The sequence below is a fragment of the Periplaneta americana genome, chromosome 2 (genome assembly GCF_040183065.1).
Source record: "Periplaneta americana isolate PAMFEO1 chromosome 2, P.americana_PAMFEO1_priV1, whole genome shotgun sequence".
Classification (NCBI taxonomy): Eukaryota; Metazoa; Arthropoda; class Insecta; order Blattodea; family Blattidae; genus Periplaneta; species Periplaneta americana.
The window spans coordinates 5,132,119-5,151,269 of record NC_091118.1 but is presented as its reverse complement, the minus strand read 5'-3'; the positions used below and the strand labels follow the sequence as shown (position 1 = coordinate 5,151,269).

Below are 19,151 nucleotides of genomic sequence, written 5' to 3'. Positions count from 1 at the left end.
GCCTTGAACTCTACGCGTCATCTTGGTCATAAATTTGGGCAGGAATTTTTTAGGTGTTCCAGTTTCTTGTTGGCAAGAGTGTCGAGCTATTTATTGCTTGCCAGCTTCCTGCTGATCACAGCAGCCGTCTCTTCGTTCTCCAGGATTGTCGCATGATCAACATGTAACAAATGGACGTCCACCTTCTCCTGGCAATACTGTCAAACAAGACAAGATAGAATTACATTTCATAACCAGATGCACGAGATACAGCGCCACGTTTGAAATTGAATTGGAAAAAATAAAAATGGAATCAATCAATGATGCTAGTGGTAGTGGTGAGGAACATATTCATTACATAAAATCAGGATAGGAATGCACCTCTAACTTGCAATTTTATCCAGAAGTCAAATGAGGCACAATATATTTCTGCAGGACTGACAATATAACTGCATTCCTAAATTTATTGATGTGGCATAGAAGATTCCTGAGGCATTCACTTATTGCAATGATTTCACCATCAGTTATATTGTCAGACTCCAAAGCAGCTATTCTATCAATAGTCTCTAAACACACACCTTCATCTCAAACAGCAGAAATAACTAAAATGCTCTCTCAATTATTATCACTCAATAAAAGAATTGTTTTCCAATGGATACCATCCCATTGTGGAATCCTGGGAAACGAGAATGCGGATGCTTTAGCAAAGAAGGGCAGCACTGCTACTTACAGACCTGTTACTAAATCTACGTATTACTCTGTGAAGAGATTTATTAAATCTACATACTTAGACTTCAACAAACAAAATTTGATAACTCAATCCCAAGGGAAAAAATGGAACTCTCTGCATCAAAATCCACAGTTACTTCCCGATTTACCACGAAAATCATCTGTAGCTGCATTTAGATTGGCAACAGGCCATGATCGTTTGGCTAAACACCTGCATAGAATTGGAATATATCAGTCCCCTAACTGCCCATTGTGCAACTCAAACCAAGAAATGGATTCGGAACACCTCAAAATCTGTGCTTCAGTGGCTAGTCATGATAATATCTTTGAAAAATATTGGAGTGCAAGAGGTCAAATGACTTTATTGTCAAACGCCTGGCATTAGAAAACAACAACATATTTCTGCAGGTTAATGTAGTCTTAAGGTATGGTCACATGTTGCTACTTTTGCAGTGCTGCAGTACAAAAAAACTGCGAATGATGTGTGAACTATAAGCATAAGCATGATCTGTACCATACTTGAATATTCCACAGCATTTACTGGAATAAACAAGCAAACACTTTTATTCACATATTTTTAAGTGGGTTTCAAGGAGCAGTGAAGTGCAATCCATAATTTCTCCTATTCAATTCCCATCTTCACCTCCCCGTGGTGCAGCCTGTTTTAACAAATGAGGCTCTGGAGACCGAGTTACAGATCAATCAAAATTGGAGGAAGTCCCATTTCAGCACGGTGATCTGCCATAGCATGCATAAGCGTCCCCTATGTCTTCAATGTCAAAACTGAGCATTAGTTAACAACAACAACAACAACAACGCATCTTTAAGAATAAATATATAAACATACAATAACATACCCACAACATATACAGTACTTAATACACAATTATAGTTCAATACCCACAGGCATTTATGTTAACTCTGAAAAATGATTTGGAAAATTTAGTATCCACCTCCATGCTCCGCCCAGATCAAAAGCTCAACATTGTTAACCAGTAGTATCATCATCATCATCATCATCATCACCATCACCATCACCATCACCATCATCATCATCATCATCATCATCGTCAAGGTTTAAGCCTCTAAAGGCTTGTTCTGGTCTCATGCATTAAACATTTGTTGAGTCCATCTTTTCTTTGGTCTGCCAATGTTTCTTTTGCCTGTTGGTCTGTAATCTAATAGCAGTTTTGGAATGCGGTATTCTTCCATTCTTTCCACATGTTCCCTCCACTTAGTTCTATATTGGTGTATCTTCTCTGTTAGTTTAAAGATGCCTAATTCCTTTCTTATGTCATCATTTCTCCTTTTGTCTAACAAAGTGTAGCCGGCTATACTCCTTAGGAATCGCATTTCGGCGGCCTCTATTTTTGTCTCTTCACTTTTTCTTAATGTCCAACATTCCGAGCCATATAGGAATATGGGCACTCCCATTACTTTATAAAATTTTAATTTCGTTTCTGTCCTAGTTTGTTTGAGGTTTCTTTTTATTGTTCCACATATATAGTTAAATTTATTAATCTTTTTTGTTACATCATCATTTTTAATGTATGATACACTGCAGCCTAAATAATTAAAATTGTTTACTTGTTCTATCATTTTTCCTTCTAAAATTATTTTAGCCCTGATTGTATTGGACCCTTGAAATGCTAGAGTTAACCAGTATATATGACCTAAATTGATCTACCCATTACAAATGGCTCCTATCCATCAGTTACCAGGAACATTCTTAGAAGATATTGACAAGTTAATCCGTAGTTCTGTTAAACAAATACTTATGTTGCCATCTGATACACCTACTAGTATGTTATATGCAAGCAAAAAATACAGAGATTTGGGACTAGTAAGAGCATCATGGGAAGCGTTCTTGCAACACTGCAACATCTGCATCTCTTTAATATTAAATGAAAATCCTTATGTAAATAGTATGCGACCTTTGATGTCTGAACTTAATTCTTCCTGCCAACATCTAAGTCTCCCTTGTCCAGTTGAACTTCGTAAATCTGTGACTAGGAAATTAAGAGAGGAATTAAGAAAAGCAGAATTCGAATCATGGAAAGTAATGCCTGGAAGAGGCAGAGGTGTAGAATTGTACAGCCAAGTACCTAAAGCCAACGCCTGGATTTTTAATAAGTCTGGCCTATCTACATCTGAATGGGCAACCTGCCTCAAAATGAATGCCAATTTAGCAGCAGTTAGAGGAGTACCTGGTCGCTCTTTGGACGGATCCTGGTGCAAACATGGCTGCCCGGAGACTGAAACCCTTGCCCACGTCCAAGGTCAGTGTAACAGAGGTTTACTCCTCCGAAATGCCAGACACCATCATGTTCGATCCTTAATTGCAACTGCTTTAAGAAAAAAGTCTTGGATAGTAGAAGAAGAAGTTTTTTGCCTTGCTACTAATGGCTCCTCTAGACGTATTGACATCATAGCGTATTCCCAGACTACCAAGAAAGGATATATAATTGATCCTACCATGAGGATTGAAACGGGGAGTAGCCAGCCGGAGGATGTCAATCAAGAAAAGATCAACATTTATCTGCCAACAGTTGATTGCTTCAAAGCAAAATACCAGCTTGAAGACATTGAGGTGATTGGTCTTCTTATTGGAGCTCGTGGTGTGATTCCCAAGTTCTTTGAACGCTTCAGGAAGACTTTTGAACTACCACAGACACTTACTGCTGACATCACAACTTCAGTTTTGAAACGCTCTTGCCAAATTCTGAGTCATCATATTCACTACGTTTAATTTTTTTCTTCACTTTATAATTCATATATGTTTATTTTAATTTTCTTTCAACAAAATTTATGTACACATTTAATATTGTAAAATTCATGTAAGAGAGTATACTGAGTCCTTCTGGGCTACCTCCAATGGGAGGCAGTTAACAATTTATTTATTATTTATTTATTTTCGATGTCATGATACGTCATAACACACAAACAACCAGCCCCCACCATAAGAGCAACACACCCCCACCCCTACAACTGACGAATGCAAATTGCAGAATTCAAGATCACCAGTAGTTCAGGAGACACTGATAAAGACGCAACATTGCGTCGAAACGGGCGATCTGTCCAAGGTATATAACCTTTTTTAAAAAAAATTTAACACTTTTTAACGTGTGACTAAGCAATTTTATGTTTTTAACAAAGTGTTAACGTGAACTGTTGTTGTTGTTGTTGTTGTTGTCTAGTGCCTTGCATTTGGCAATGAAGCCATTAGCAGTCGTGCTTTCCAATACTTTTGGCTTTCATGTAACTGTTTTCTTAACGGGCACCAGTTATTACAATGTGGCAGTTACATCACCCGACCTAAACCCCATTATGCAAGGGGGACCGCACCTGTTGTTGGTCAACGGGTCCTTCGGACCTAGACGGGAGGACTAAATAGATATTATTTAGATCCACCGACCTTTCCCTCATGTGCTGCTGAGGGACGCTGTTAATGTGAACTAGAATCAATGAATTAATAATAATTATACCAGTACTTTATTAAAGTTGCAATACTTACTAATAAGCAGTAGTACATACTGAAATGTTTTATCACTAGAAAGCAAGTATTTACTTAAAATTAGCAGTAACAGTGTTTACTAACTAACTTCACTGCACAGATTGTCCATACTGCAATCATTATCAATCCTGTTTTTCAGTAACCGCACTATGTACAGAAAATCAGATCCTACAAACTAGACAATTACCAACTACACCTACATGTTGGATTTCCTCACCTTAGAGAGTTCGTAGTCGTCGTCCATAGCGAAGGGAAGCACCTGAGGTCGAAGCAGCGTGGTCTGCGACTGGACGTGTTCGCTGTGCAGCCACTCGTAGCTCGGGACGGCCATGCAGCGCAGGTAGATGGAGGTGCCGGCTGCCTTCAGGTGTTCCACACTGTGCTGCCGTGTCTTCATGAAGGCGATGCCCTGTTCCACCTTCTCATCCCACGAATTTAACGGCTTGATTTCTTCGTACAACTGCAGAAAGATATTACAAGAAGTAACAGACAAGAAATACAGCAAAACCTGTTCAAAACGGAAGTGACATGGTCCTAATTTTTTTTTCCGTTGTGGACAGGTTTCCGAATTATTCAGATTTGAAATTAAAATGGAATTCGTTATCATTCATATACATGAAAAACAAAATGGCATGCCGCAAACTGCAAGAAGTACAAAATATTCCGTTTAATACCATTCACATTAAATCAGCTTTTTTTTCGCTTATTCCGTTGGTGAATCATATTGATTAAAATCTCATTTTCTGTATAAATGTTATCGTAACTCACTCATTTTAGAAACAGTGTGCTTTATTCATCAAAACATAGATTCCTTTAAAACAAATTCAACCTATCATGAGTATAACACCAGAACATCCCAAAACATACATCTGAATTACCACAGGCTTACCAGAAGTCTTAACAGCATATCACATAGAGGCAGCAATTTATATAATAAACTTCCACAGAAAATCAAAGAACTTAACATAAGAAAATTAAAAAAAGAGGTAAAGAACATTTTATTGACACATATGCCATTTTGCACAAATGAATATCTAAATTAAAAATTTTAGACTTTAACGTTTCTTGATACTGCCCTTGACCATTTATGTTTCAGGTAACTCAGAGTTGAAGAAAAGGCAGGGAAAAGCAAAAAGAGAAGATACTAGATAGAACAGTGGAGATTGAAGATCAAGCTTGTCACGTAATATTAAACTGTTAAATTTATTTAGAATTAAGTCTATTTTTGTATTATATTGTATGTTATGTCATTTTTCTTGTGTACTGACGACGCTATGAATGCTTGTAATTCTATTCGGCTAATAAAGATCTAATCTAATCTAATCTAATCTAATCTAGTCTAATCTAATCTAATTAAACACTACTAAACTTCACTAATCTCGTTCAATTTAATACCTAACACTATACTATCATACTGTACTGCATATCACTGCACATTATTAATTAATTGGACTAGGAGCCATCTACTAGAAGCCTTGAATTCTGGTTTATCTAATTTCTTTGCCAGTTCATTGACTTGTTTTGCAGAATAGATCCAGAAATTGGCTTGCTCTTTGAAAGGTCATGAAGAATCCACTCCCACAACAGTTCACTTATTTCCACATAAACAGTTGCTTTCTGGTTCCTTTCATGTCACCAATATTGGCTGCAAGCCACTCGCTCATTATGATCTTTATTTTTTAAAGTGTCACACCTGAGTCTTCCACAACTGTACTTCAACATTATTTCACATAGACTTTGTTTCTAATTTTCCTTTAACTCGATAACTTTCACTTCATCACTTAATGTTAATGCCACATTTTACGCAACTTCTTTTTTTACCAGCAAATCACTACACTTGTGCTCTGTCCAGCTACGACAGTATACGGGTGTGAAGCATTGAAAACCTTTGAAGGGACTCGTCTGCCTAGTCAACAGGGTAATAAAGTTTATTACGACAGGCCAACACACCCTCGTACTCTCTAAAAATTTTGCAAAGCAAACTTGTTTTTAGCTTAGTGACCTACATATTTCGTATACCGGTATTGCTTGAAATTACATGCTGTTTCAAAATACAGTTTACATTAAAGCAGTGTGTCCAAAATATTATTTCCGTTTTGAACAGTAGCAGGCAGTTTCCGCGTTGGGCAGTTTCCATTTTATTCAGGAAAAATTATACATAATACATACGAATTTCGATGGGCCCAATAAATTGTTCCAAAATAGACAGGATTCCGAATTATTCAGGTTCTGATTTGAACAGGTTTCACTGTATTTGTTAAGAAATTATCAGGGTTTACAGAGTGTCTCCACAATCACTGGTCACACTGTGGGGGCAAGGAAGCTCGAAGCCCTACATTTTAAAGGGACAGTCCAACATTTAAGAGAAATGCTCCTGTTAATGTGTGTGTAAATAATAAATAAAGTTAATAAAGAAAATGCCGGACAATTCAGCGACAACAGGAACTCCAGCCATGCCAGACAAACAAACAGATTTGTTTTCTAGTGCGCACGATTTGATATCAACGGAACTTTAATTCATTCAACGATACGTTTCTGGCTCTGTCTCAGAAATGGATGGACCGAATTTTTTTTTGGTGGACGGATTAGGTTCATTATCCCCTTTAAAATGATGTGTCTGAAGATACAGGGTCAAATTTGAAGCTCGAAAGCGGAGTTGAGTGAAGGTGTGGAACAGAAAATTCAATCAGCAGCGATTTCGAACTTTCCCCTCGAAAACTAAATCAATGGGGCGATTTCTAAAACGAGGACTAGACCACGACCATGGCATTAAACTGCGTCTGGATTTATAAAACGAGGTCTTTTTCATTTTTCTGAGCCATGGCTCAAAATCATGGTCTGAAGCAGAGACCACGGCTGGGGCAGGTTTAAAACCACGGCTTCATGTATGCAAGATGGAGGCAGTAGATCAGCTGGAAGATTATCAAAGGAAAATTTGTGTCTACGAGTATTAAATCTCGGATTAGAGTGATGAGAGACAGGAATAATCCTTTGTAACTATATAACGACGATGATTTCAGGCGAATATTTCGATTTTCGAAGGAATCAACGCAAAATTTAAGCAAGAATGCTAAATAATAATCTGCAACGAAGTGCAAGAGGCGACGGGTTGACACCTTCTTGTTGCTTTGAGGGAAGTATGATATAATATTATTTTATATTAATTATACCTTTATGCCTAATAGACGATATATCTTAATTCTTAGTCTTTACAGTAGTTTTGGACATTTCATTTAATACTCGAAAATGATGTGGGTCTACAAGAATATGAAACAAAAGTGATTTTGTCTTCTTATTTTAAGTTTTATGCTACTGGGCCTTTCCACGTAGTACTAACCTATTATACGTGAAAATAGAAGCATACTACATTTTAGTTTCAATTGAAATTTAATCCAGTTAATATTCAGGTTATTAATTCCTCAGAACCGGGTTTTCAGGTAGTTAATGTTGCTACTAGTTACGAACAAATGATAAACTACAACATAAACGCTTGACTTGTGGTAATTATTTGGTCAATATTATTCTGGTACCGGTCCCTAATACTCCGATCCCTATTAAATACTAAGTAATGCTAGTATTTTAAACGCACATAATTATATACTGTAAATTAGTAACTATAACAATACCTTAGCTGAGAACAAAAGAATGTGACTTACTGCAATTCAATAAAAATATTAATCCCGATGTTCATTTCTTTTTAATATCGACTGTTTACAGGAATAAAAATCGATTATTAGCTGCGTTGCCATATACAGGATGTTTAAAAAATACGGGGCATAATTTCAGGTATGTATTTCCCACATGTACACAATCAAAATAGTTCATTACAACATGTGTCCGGAAATGCTTTATTTCCGAGTTATGGCCTTCACAACATTGAAATTCACCAGAACGTTTTTCTTTCCGCAGGTCGTTGCCGTCAAAGGAGACATTAAGAGGGTACTCTGACAGTTCATTCCGAGGTGAAGGTTACATTCACTACTTGGATCGAAGGTTTCCTGATCGATGGATAGGTAGAGGTGGCCCAATTGCTTGGCCTCCACGCTCACCTGATCTGAACCCTCTCGATTTCTACTTGTGGGGCCATTTAAAATCATTGGTTTATTCGTCTCCGGTGCCTGATTTGGAATCCCTTCGAAATCGAATTGTGGCATGTTCTGAGGACATATGCAATACTCCTGGAGTGTGGAATCGTGTTCGCAGGTCAATGAGACATCGATGTGAGGTCTGTATTCAAGCAGGAGGCGGACATTTTGAACATCGTCTGTAATAACAACGACCTGTGGAAAGAAAAACGTTCCGGTGAATTTCAATGTTGTGAAGGCCATAACTCGGAAATAAAGCATTTCCGGACACATGTTGTAATGAACTATTTTGATTGTCTACATGTGGGAAATACATACCTGAAATTATGCCCCGTATTTTTTAAACACCCTGTATAAAATCCACGAACCTCAGTTTCTTCTTAAGCCGCGTCTCGACTTCGTTTTAGAAATCGCACAAGGATTCAGACCTCGATCGCGGTTTAAATGCCGAGGTTTGGAACTACGATTTCGTCCGTGGTTTAGAAATCGACCCAATGTGTTTTCCTCTAAAATCGTGACCCTGCACATCTATAATTACTGACTGTATTAAAGTAGATCCCGGTTCTGTACCTGCTGGGTGACCTGCAGCGTGGACTCTGTGGGTGCGAGCATGCTCAGGAACATGCAGAGTATGCTGTTCTGCAGGTCGCTCCCCACCATGCTCTGCTGGAAGGCTCGCATGAAGGATGGAGAGCTGTCCAGCAGGAACAGCTGGCCCCGTCGGCCCTCCTGCTCCAGAGCATGCATCAGCTCCAAGGCCAGCAGCCCCCCGAATGAGTAGCCCAGCAGGTTGATCGGCGCCCCGGGTGGGAGATGGCTGCGGATGTGCTGCCAACAGAACAACTACATCAAAACCACATAACAGGTTCGTGGCATCAATTAGGATGTGGAATTTCAATCTGTGGCAACAAGTAGCGCTTAAGAGGATTTAAAGTAGGCTTACTACCTAGACTAAATGACGTTGCAATATGCTACTCTGTAAAAAAATGTAGTGGAGTTATATAAACTAGACCTCACAATTAGAAATTGAGGTCCGTTTTTGCAAAACTTGCGAACTGAAAAAACTAAATTTTACAGGAGAGACAAAAAACTGAATGGAAACAAGTAGGTTATAGGTGCAACCATCACACTTTGACACACTATAATGAAGAGAAATAATCGAATTTTACTAAGATAACTTTAACATTGTGTAGAGGCCTGTTTTATGTTAACGAATCCACCAGAATTTCAATTTTGCAAATTTTGCAGTTAGCAAGTTTTTAAAAATCGGTCCTTAATTATAGATTTTTGCTTCCAATCATTTTAATTGCTGGTTGGCTAATGTCCAAATTTCAGAGCCATATGTCAACACTGGGATAGCCATTGCTTTATAAAATGTCAATATTCCAAATAAATAAGTAAATAAAATAAATTAATAATAATAATAATAATAATAGTAATAATAATCGTCGTCGTCGTCGTCTTCCTAACAAGTATTAGGCCAAGTGGCCTGTTACGGTCTCAAACTAGAATTTTCAGTCCATCTCTTCTTTGGATGGCCTAGAGATCTTTTGCCATACGGACGGTAATGAAACAGTGCTTTTGGAATTCTGCATCGATTCATTCGTTCGAGATGACCCTTCCACTGAAGTTGATATTTGCTGATGAACTGCATAATGGGTTCTATTTGAAGTTCTTGCATTATGTCCTCATTTTTTTTTATGATCCCAGCGATTATATCCAGCTGTTGCTCTCATAAACCTCATCTCACTTGCTGTTATTCTACTGACATCTTTATTCTTCACAGTCCACGCTTCGCTACCATAGCTTAATACTGGCTGTGCTAAGGTTTTATACAAGCCTATTCTTGTGTGTCTTTGTACTAGTGAAGGTTTCATGATTTTATTAATGATACCCATGGTTTTGTTATATTTACATATTTTTTCAGCAATATCTACTTCATCATAAGGTGATAGTGTATAGCCAAGATAAGTGAAGGTATTTACTCTTTCTATTATTTTATTATTCAAACAGATTTTACTTGGTACAGGGAATTTCCCACAAAATGAGATTTTCGTTTTTTCAATATTAATTTCCGTGTTATATTTTTCACTGACCATATTTAAATTGTGTACTGAATATTGTAAATAATCTTCAGTTGATGCCATGAGAACTAAATCAAGCTGCAAATTTCGATTAATTGGAATAAATCCATGGCGTGTCTGTCGCCAATCTTGAATGATTCTATTTATATATATATAATGAACAGAAGTGGTGAAAGACCACAGCCTTGTCGTACTCCACTATAAATGGGTCGCCATTGTGAAAGTTTATTGTTGCTTCGAATTGCTATGATGGTTGTTTTATATATGTTGTAAATATTTTGTATAATCTGTTGAGGCACTTGATCATCTGCCAAAATCTGAAGTAATTTATTCCGATTAACTTTATCAAAAGCCTTTTTAAAGTCAATGAATGCCATATGCGTTTCTAGATTAAATTCTCTATGTTTTTCAACCAGTAATTTCAATGCAAAATATCCATCACAACAGAATCTTCCTCGACGAAAACCATTTTGTTCCTCACTGATAATATTGTCGTAATGTTTATTGAGTTTGTTTTTCAAAATATTTGCATAAATTTTATATCCTGCATTCAATAAACTTATTCCTCTATAATTATAATAGTAATAATAATAATAATAATAATAATAATGATAATAATAATAAAAATAATAATAATAATAATAATAATAATAATAATAATAATAATAATAATAATAGAAACGATCAATACTAGATACCCTACAGAAGAATGGCTACACATATATACCGATGGATCCACCACAGAAAACCTTACTGGAGCTGGGGTTACATGTACACATTTTTCCTTTTATCATTCTGTTGGCAGAGACACAACAAATTATGATGGTGAAATAGAGGCTCTCCGACAATTATTAAATCTTCCCTTAAATAAATATAACAAGACAGTAATTCTTTCAGATTCTAAAGCTGCAATTCAGGGAATATGTTCCAATGCTACAAAGAAGTCAACAAAAATAAGAGAATGCTACAAAATGTTAACACAACTCCAAAAAGTTAATAAGATTGTCCGTCTCCAATGGATTCCTGCACACTGTGGAGTCATGGGGAATGAAACCGCAGACACACTTGCCAAGAAAGGCACAACAATAAAACAAAAGTCTAAATTTAATTTCTCATATTCCTCAATAAAACGCTTGATCACTACAAAATTTTCTCATTCATACCTACAAGAAATAGAATCAAATGCTAAAGACAAAAAATGGATTACACTACTTTCCAACCCAGATATAATCCCCCAGAGACCAAGGAAAACAGCAGTTGCAGCCTTCAGACTATTGACAAATCATGACTGTCTAGCAAGTCATCTCTACAGAATAGGTATCTCAGCTTCACCCATATGTGTCCTGTGTAACGATCCAGCAGAAATGAAAGAAGACCTGTGAAGCATTAAGATCAGAAGAAACTACAGTTCAAAAGTATTGGAAAGCACGACTGCTAATGACTTCTTTGCCAGATGCAAGGCACTACACAACAACAACAACAACAAGATAATAATAATAATAATAATAATAATAATAATAATGGTGGTAATGGTAAGAATAATAATAATGGTAATAATAAAAATTATTATTATTATTATTATTATTATTATTACTGTTGTTGCTGTTATTGTGATTATTATGATTATTATGCTGCAAAAGGGTATCCGTCGGATACAGAGGGGAGAGCCATTAATCCTTCCCATTGAAGGCTTTAAGGAACCAACCTGGACAAATACCCAACGTCCCATCCCTACCTTCCCGTGGTGCAGCTGTTAGTAAGCATAATTTACAAGGGAGGGGCTACTCATCAATTAGCACTGGTCAGCTTGATGAGTTAATGACTGAATTTGGTATAATTTTCCTCTATTCAATACCTAATTCCCTCTTTACCCTTTCCTATCCAGTCCTCTGACTGAACTCTTACTTTCTTCGACCCCAACGGCATTAGAGCATTCGAGGCCTAGGGGTTCATTTCCCTTTCCTTCCTCCTCTTTCTACTTTTCTGTTCCTAGTGCTGACCTGCTATGGCACTAAAATCGTCCTCCAGTGGCTTAAGGAGGGAAGCTGGTGATCAACAAGATCTCCCAGCTAGGTCCAATGGACCCGTCGACCAACAGCAGGTGTGGTCCTCCAGACATTCTGGGGGTTGTGTGTGAATGAAGCAGCCACCAAAACGTTAAAATATGGTGTTCACTTAAATCGGCTACAACTTGCCATTTTCACATATCTTTGAAAAATATTGGAGTGCAAGAGGTCAAATGACTTTATTGTCAAACGCCTGGCATTAGAAAACAACACTGGTATCCATTGGAATACAATTTTTTTATTGAGTGATACTAATTGAGAGAGCATTTTAGTTATTTCTGCTGTTTGAGATGAAGGTGTGTGTTTAGAGACTATTGATAGAATAGCTGTTTTGGAGTCTGACAATATAACTGCATTCTTAAATTTATTGATGTGGCATAGAAGATTCCTGAGACTTTCACTTATTGCAACGATTTCTCCATCAAAACTTGTTGTTCCATATCCAAGAGATCTATAAAATGAGAAGAGACAGCACGTAACACCTGGACCGGCACCTTGTTCTCTGGAGATCAAGGATCCGTCAGTGTATAAATGAAGCCAGGTTTGTGGAGGGTACCTAATATTAATTGTCTCTAAAGACAATCGTTTCAGTATTTCAGTGTTTACTTCTGATTTAGATTATATTCTATTTAATAGAGTTAAAGGGTTTGGTTTAATCTGTAAGTTTTCTTTTAAATTCGGGATATTGATTTTCTGTTTTAATTCCTGAACCATGGATATGAAACTTTTTTGAGTTTTCAATCTGCAGAGAGGACTGTATGAATGCCAATTGTTTCCTGGTAATCTGATAAGTTTTTCATATTGAATCAGGTAAATAAATACATAAGCAAACAGTTAAATATGTGCGATTGTAGCTGATTATAAAGCAAACTTCTAGTTGGTACTTGACGTACAGGCAGCAGGGAGTGCGCCATGTCCTGCACTGTCTGCTGCTCACTGACGTAGCCCAGCTGCAGGCACCACACCTGGCAGTCCAGGTTCGCAGCCAGGGGCTGCAGGCCAACCGCCATACCATCCACACCCGGCAACATGAACAGTGTCGGCCGTGTGTCCTCCACGCCCTCCACATCCCCGTCCATTCGCATCATGGTCTGGGCTGCAGTCTGCTCATCTCCGATCTCTCGTATCAACAGACGCATATTTTGAAACAGGTCTGGACTGTCGCTCAATGCTGCATCTGTAATCACCAATCACCACCATCATCAGATGCGTCTTGCAGGGGTTAAACTCAAATATCACAGGTTCAAATCTCGAGAAGGATGGTAGATTTTCAGACGAAGAATCTTTTAAAAAGTAAAATATTGAGGTATAATAATTTCTTTAAGGGGACACTCTGATAACTTTCAAAACATTTTTTCTATTTTAGAGATTCCAACCAAATTTTCACTGTTTGTTGCCATTGGCATTGTATTGAGATACTAATATTTGAAAGTAATTGATTTTTTTTAGCTTTCTACTTCTTACTTTTTAGTACTTTCGGGCACTCTGTATTTTTTAGTGAAATTTAATTCTAGGTTTATCAAATTTTAATACGTAGTTCAGAATAGTTAAAGAAATCACTCCCAGCATAATTTTTTCTATAATATATCCTTCAGTTTTGTAATTATTGCCTTCAAAATTTATATATATTTTTTTTAATTTGGCAACAGCACAAATTATTATTTGGGACAAAAGCGAACTTATACAAAATCAACACTTAGAATTGATCTAGGGCAGTAGTGAACAATCAGCTGCTCTTACAAAGAATTGTGTGCACTCACGTGCAAACAAGAGCAATATTGGCATTGCAAACAATGGGACAATCTGCTCTCGCATACCGCTTGTGCACACCGAAGAGTGCTCTTGCACAAAGAGCACGAGAGTTGGTCACACTGATCTAGGGCATGGTAACTATGTGCCTGCAAAATTTCGTAAAGATTGGACAATACTTACTGTGAAATATAGGATCGGAAATACTAAAAACAAAGTTACGGTAAATAGCAGCACAATAGTAATATGCGTTACAAGAGCGGTATGTTGAAGTTTTCATGTTCGAGGAAAAGTTTGAAAAAGTGAAACGTAGTTGAGCTTTTTTAATTTCCGAGAATTGAAAGAAAACATACCGCTCGTGTATCGTACATTATTTTGTGCGAAGATAGTTGATTACATACCTGAAAGAGGAATTTCTAATTAGTTGCAATGAAATTTCCATCTTGGTTTCTGTTCAATGACGGCAAATTTGTAAAACAAAAATATCTATCTTCAACATTGTTGCTTTAAAATGTTTTCTGTGTTTACTATACTCCAGCAGGCCGTGATATACGTCTGTTCCCCCCCCCCCCCCAGTCTATAAATGCGAACTTAAAACAAGTATTTAAAAACAATAATTAACAGTGCAATTTAGGTGAAATTGCAGTGGTAAGTTTCCAATTTATAATTATTACTATATTGAACGTCTCTAAAAATAATATGTTAAAAGCCTAAAGCAGTAAAATCAATATGTCACTTAAGCGGTAAGAAGAGGGAAATTGTTATGTGTGTTAGGTTGGGAATACTGAATGTGGAATCTTAGACTATCTGCGGATTGGTTTTGTGCGGAAACCAAGCAAATACGCACGATGTCGCACAAAAGCATTATTTTCATTGTATGGCTCACACAGACATTATAAGAACACTTGTTTAAACCAACTTAGAAGTGGAATTAAACAAATTCCTTCGGCAGGATGAAAGTACATAATAGTAATGTTGTTTTTAAGTGTGGAAAAAATGTCCCTAAAATTTTCACATTTTTCACAAATGTTTTTCTTTAATGGAATCAATTACTTTTAAAATTCACTTTTATGAAGCCAGTTAATAAATCTGTACTACGGACATTTTATATTTCAAAGAGCTGCAAATGCATGATATCTACTCTTCCATAACACACCTTCTTCTTTGATAATCCATGTAAAATTGCATGTTGTGTGGGAGGCAAATGGTAGGTACCCAAATTATTTATGTGGAATATGTGCAAAAAATGAATAAATAAATAAATAACGAAAAATACACTAGCTAGGAGACACTGGGAAGCTACAAGTAAAATTGTTATGTTCATGTCATTTGAATAATAAATAATAATAATAATAATAATAATAATAATAATAATAATAATAATAATAATGATGATGATGATGATGATAATAATAATAAATAATAATAATAATAATAATAATAATAATACATATAAATGCATATTTACCAGAACGGTGCAGTAATTTTACATATTTCAAGATTTTAACATATCTTCTATGCATGATATCAGAGTTTTTAAACCATAATAACTGAATATTTATGGTATTGTTGCTCAGCTTATTATTTTGGCATGTATCGTGCATATACTAAAAGTTTTAAAGCATAATAATACTATTATTTACAATTTCTATATGCAGTTCTCCTTATTAGCAATAAGAATCCATAATGAATGTCTACCACTGATCTTAGAGCTGCATGTGTCGACTTCACGTGATGTTCAGAAGTTATTGGGGAAGTACAAATCGCATCTTGCAGCATAATGCATTGTCACTTGTTCATATAATGCCTAGTTCACATGCTGCAAGATGTTACAGTCAGTTCCGTGTGCATTTTGTAATGCCGAAATACGAAAGAAGTATTAAAGTATTTCAGCGCATATTTAAAAGATTTTTCCAACATAGATGCATGTACGTTTTGGACACTTTTAGCGCATATAAATTGAAAGTCTAGTTATAACCAACCTCATACACTAGTAGGCCTGCCCATGTAGGGTGTCATTTTTTTTCTTTTTTCATAACATTATGGTTTAACATCATGGACATAACTCCGTCATTTGTTGCTCGATTAAGACTACTTTCGTTTATCAGACAAAATACTTACTTACTTAGGGGAGAGTCGGGTAGTATCGGACATCGGGTAATATCGGACAGTGCGTTTCTTTCCTCTACCACCATATGGTAGTACCTGAATGACATGGTTACGTTTCTCTATGCGACATCACAGTTACGTAACCATGTCAATCAGGTACTATCTTCGTGTGGTACATGAAAGAAACTCACTGTCCGATATTACCCAATGTCCGATACTACCCGACTCTCCCCTACTTACTTACTTACTGGCTTTTAAGGAACCCGGAGGTTCATTGCCGCCCTCACATAAGCCCACCATTGGTCCCTATCCTGAGCAAGATTAATCCAGTCTCTACCATCATATCCCACCTCCCTCAAATACATTTTAATATTATCCTCCCATCTACGTCTCGGCCTCCCCAAAGGTCTTTTTCCCTCCGGTCTCCCAACTAACACTCTATATGCATTTCTGGATTCGTCCATACGTGCTACATGCCCTGCCCATCTCAAACGTCTGGATTTAATGTTCCTAATTATGTCAGGTGAAGAATACAATGCGTGCAGTTCTACGTTGTGTAACTTTTTCCATTCTCCTGTAACTTTATCAGACAGAATACTTTCAAGAAAGTCAGTAGTGTAGTCAGTTCACTCCATGACAGATGTGAGTCGTCTAGTTGTAGTGCCACAGCACTCAGCTCTGCTCAGATCACAACAAACAATATGCAAAATAATTTCGAGGGAAAAATTGTTCCGGAGCCGGGTATCGAACCCGGGACCTTTGGTTTAACGTACCAACGCTCTACCACTGAGCTGCTCGGGAACTCTAACCGACACCGATCCAATTTTTCCCTCTATATCCACAGACCTCAAAGTGGGCTGACAACCGTCAAGCAACCAACTTCGAGTGCACACTAACTCCGTGTGACTTAAATTGTGGTTTTCTGTTAACGAACAGTGACGTGTATTATGCAAATCAAGATTTTCAGGTATAACTCCCTGTAAAGTTGATTTGAATAATTTCGAGGGAAAAATTGTTCCGGAGCCGGGTATCGAACCCGGGACCTTTGGTTTAACGTACCAACGCTCTACCACTGAGACACTCGGGAACTCTAACCGACACCGATCCAATTTTTCCCTCTATATCCACAGACCTCAAAGTGGGCTGACAACCGTCAAGCAACCAACTTCGAGTGCACACTAACTCCGTGTGACTTAAATTGTGGTTTTCTGTTAACGATCGGTGTCGGTTAGAGTTCCCGAGTAGCTCAGTGGTAGAGCGTTGGTACGTTAAACCAAAGGTCCCGGGTTCGATACCCGGCTCCGGAACAATTTTTCCCTCGAAATTATTCAAATCAACTTTACAGGGAGTTATACCTGAAAATCTTGATTTGCAGTATGCAAAATGTGAAGACTGAAAGAGAATTCAGCACCAGTATTCTCAATCAGATCTTATATGTTGTTTATGACTACAAACATTCTCATATCTGCTGACAGATGTTGGAATGCACTGTTAGTGTACCTTGAGCCTCCTGTTCTCTCGCACTCTTGGCCTGCTTCCTGTCGGCGGCGATCTTCTCCAGGTGACCAAACGTGAGGCTCCGGATCTCCTGCGCTGTGAGCAGCACTTCAAACTCGCGCTCCAGGGTCTGCTTGATCTCCACGGCCGTCATGGAGTCCATCCCCAGCTCTGCCAGCGTCGTAGTATGGCTGACGGTCTTCAGGTCTCGAATGCCTGCCAGCATACAACTCAAAGTAGAAACACATGGCCATCTTTTGATGGAAAGCATCTGTGGATAAAGAAAAGTGTCTCCTCTCCTTTACTCTCGTTCACTGTCCTGGATGTGTTCTGTGAAGAAAATCTACAATTTCCATCTTTAAGTTAGAAAATGTCAAATATTCTCGGAAATGCACGTTTTCAGCACCTCTAAGTGGTTCTTGACATGTCACCTACCTGTCTGTCTGTATATAGGTATATCTTGTATGCATGGTGTGTGGATAAGCTTCAGGGCTTCTACCGCGTTGTCTTGGTGTTATTGGCTGACGTTTCGACATCTGACCAATCAGATGCCAGGAGAACCTACGACCTATCACAGCAAGTACTCCCCCCATCGAGACTACTATATATATAAGAGCGCGCAGACTATTTCCTTATCCAACAACTGCTCTGAAGATGGCCGCAACACAGCGGTCGAAACGTCAGCCAATAACACCAAGACAACGCGGTAGAAACCCTGAAGCTTGTCCACACACCATTTACACCAGCCGCAGAAGCCTACGCGAATATCTTGTATGCAGTTTGTCAATTTCCTTTATATTCAGTACCTGCAAGTCAATTATCCTGGAATTATGCACATAAAATACAGACTTGTTCTTGGTTTGGTTTACCGATTCACTGACCTTCGGCATGTGCACCAGTCAGTGCTGCTCCCTGAGTCCCCTTTATGTTAGACAAGCCATGTGTGTTGTGCAATTCAGTGATTGTTGTGAATGCAATTTCGTGTGAGATACCGCATAGACTCTGGAAGAGAGAGTGTTTGTGTGCAAGACACACTACAGCGCGATCCATATAAACCTTTACCATTTTAGCCTAATAAGTTATAATTTCTTTTTCGTAGTTAGTATAAACTTGAACTGGAATACTACGATCTCTGTGGTTCTAGGAGAATTTATATTGGTACCCCTGGCACAATTGTCGTCCATTGTTGATATTGATTATTACTGCAGAATGTATGCAGCAGAGGTCTGCATCGGACGTTTTCGCTCGAGCACCAAGTAGTTCATAGCATAATCCGATAGGTAGCGCACATGCATGATGGGTAAAATTGTCGCGAGCGATAAATCCTCGAATGGTATAA

The 19,151-nt window shown here is 37.7% G+C and overlaps 1 protein-coding gene across 1 annotated transcript in view; it reads right to left on the bottom strand.

The window, feature by feature from the left end:
* Positions 1 to 19,151, bottom strand: part of LOC138711949 (fatty acid synthase-like) — a 147,644-nt gene that overhangs the window by 23,858 nt on the left and 104,635 nt on the right. Inside the window, exons 33-36 of the mRNA XM_069843256.1 lie at positions 17,816 to 18,028; positions 13,351 to 13,634; positions 8,878 to 9,135; positions 4,440 to 4,682 (exon numbers count right to left, since the gene is read on the bottom strand). Of these exons, the coding sequence (XP_069699357.1) occupies positions 4,440 to 4,682; positions 8,878 to 9,135; positions 13,351 to 13,634; positions 17,816 to 18,028 (998 nt within the window). The remainder of the gene's footprint in view (positions 1 to 4,439; positions 4,683 to 8,877; positions 9,136 to 13,350; positions 13,635 to 17,815; positions 18,029 to 19,151) is intronic.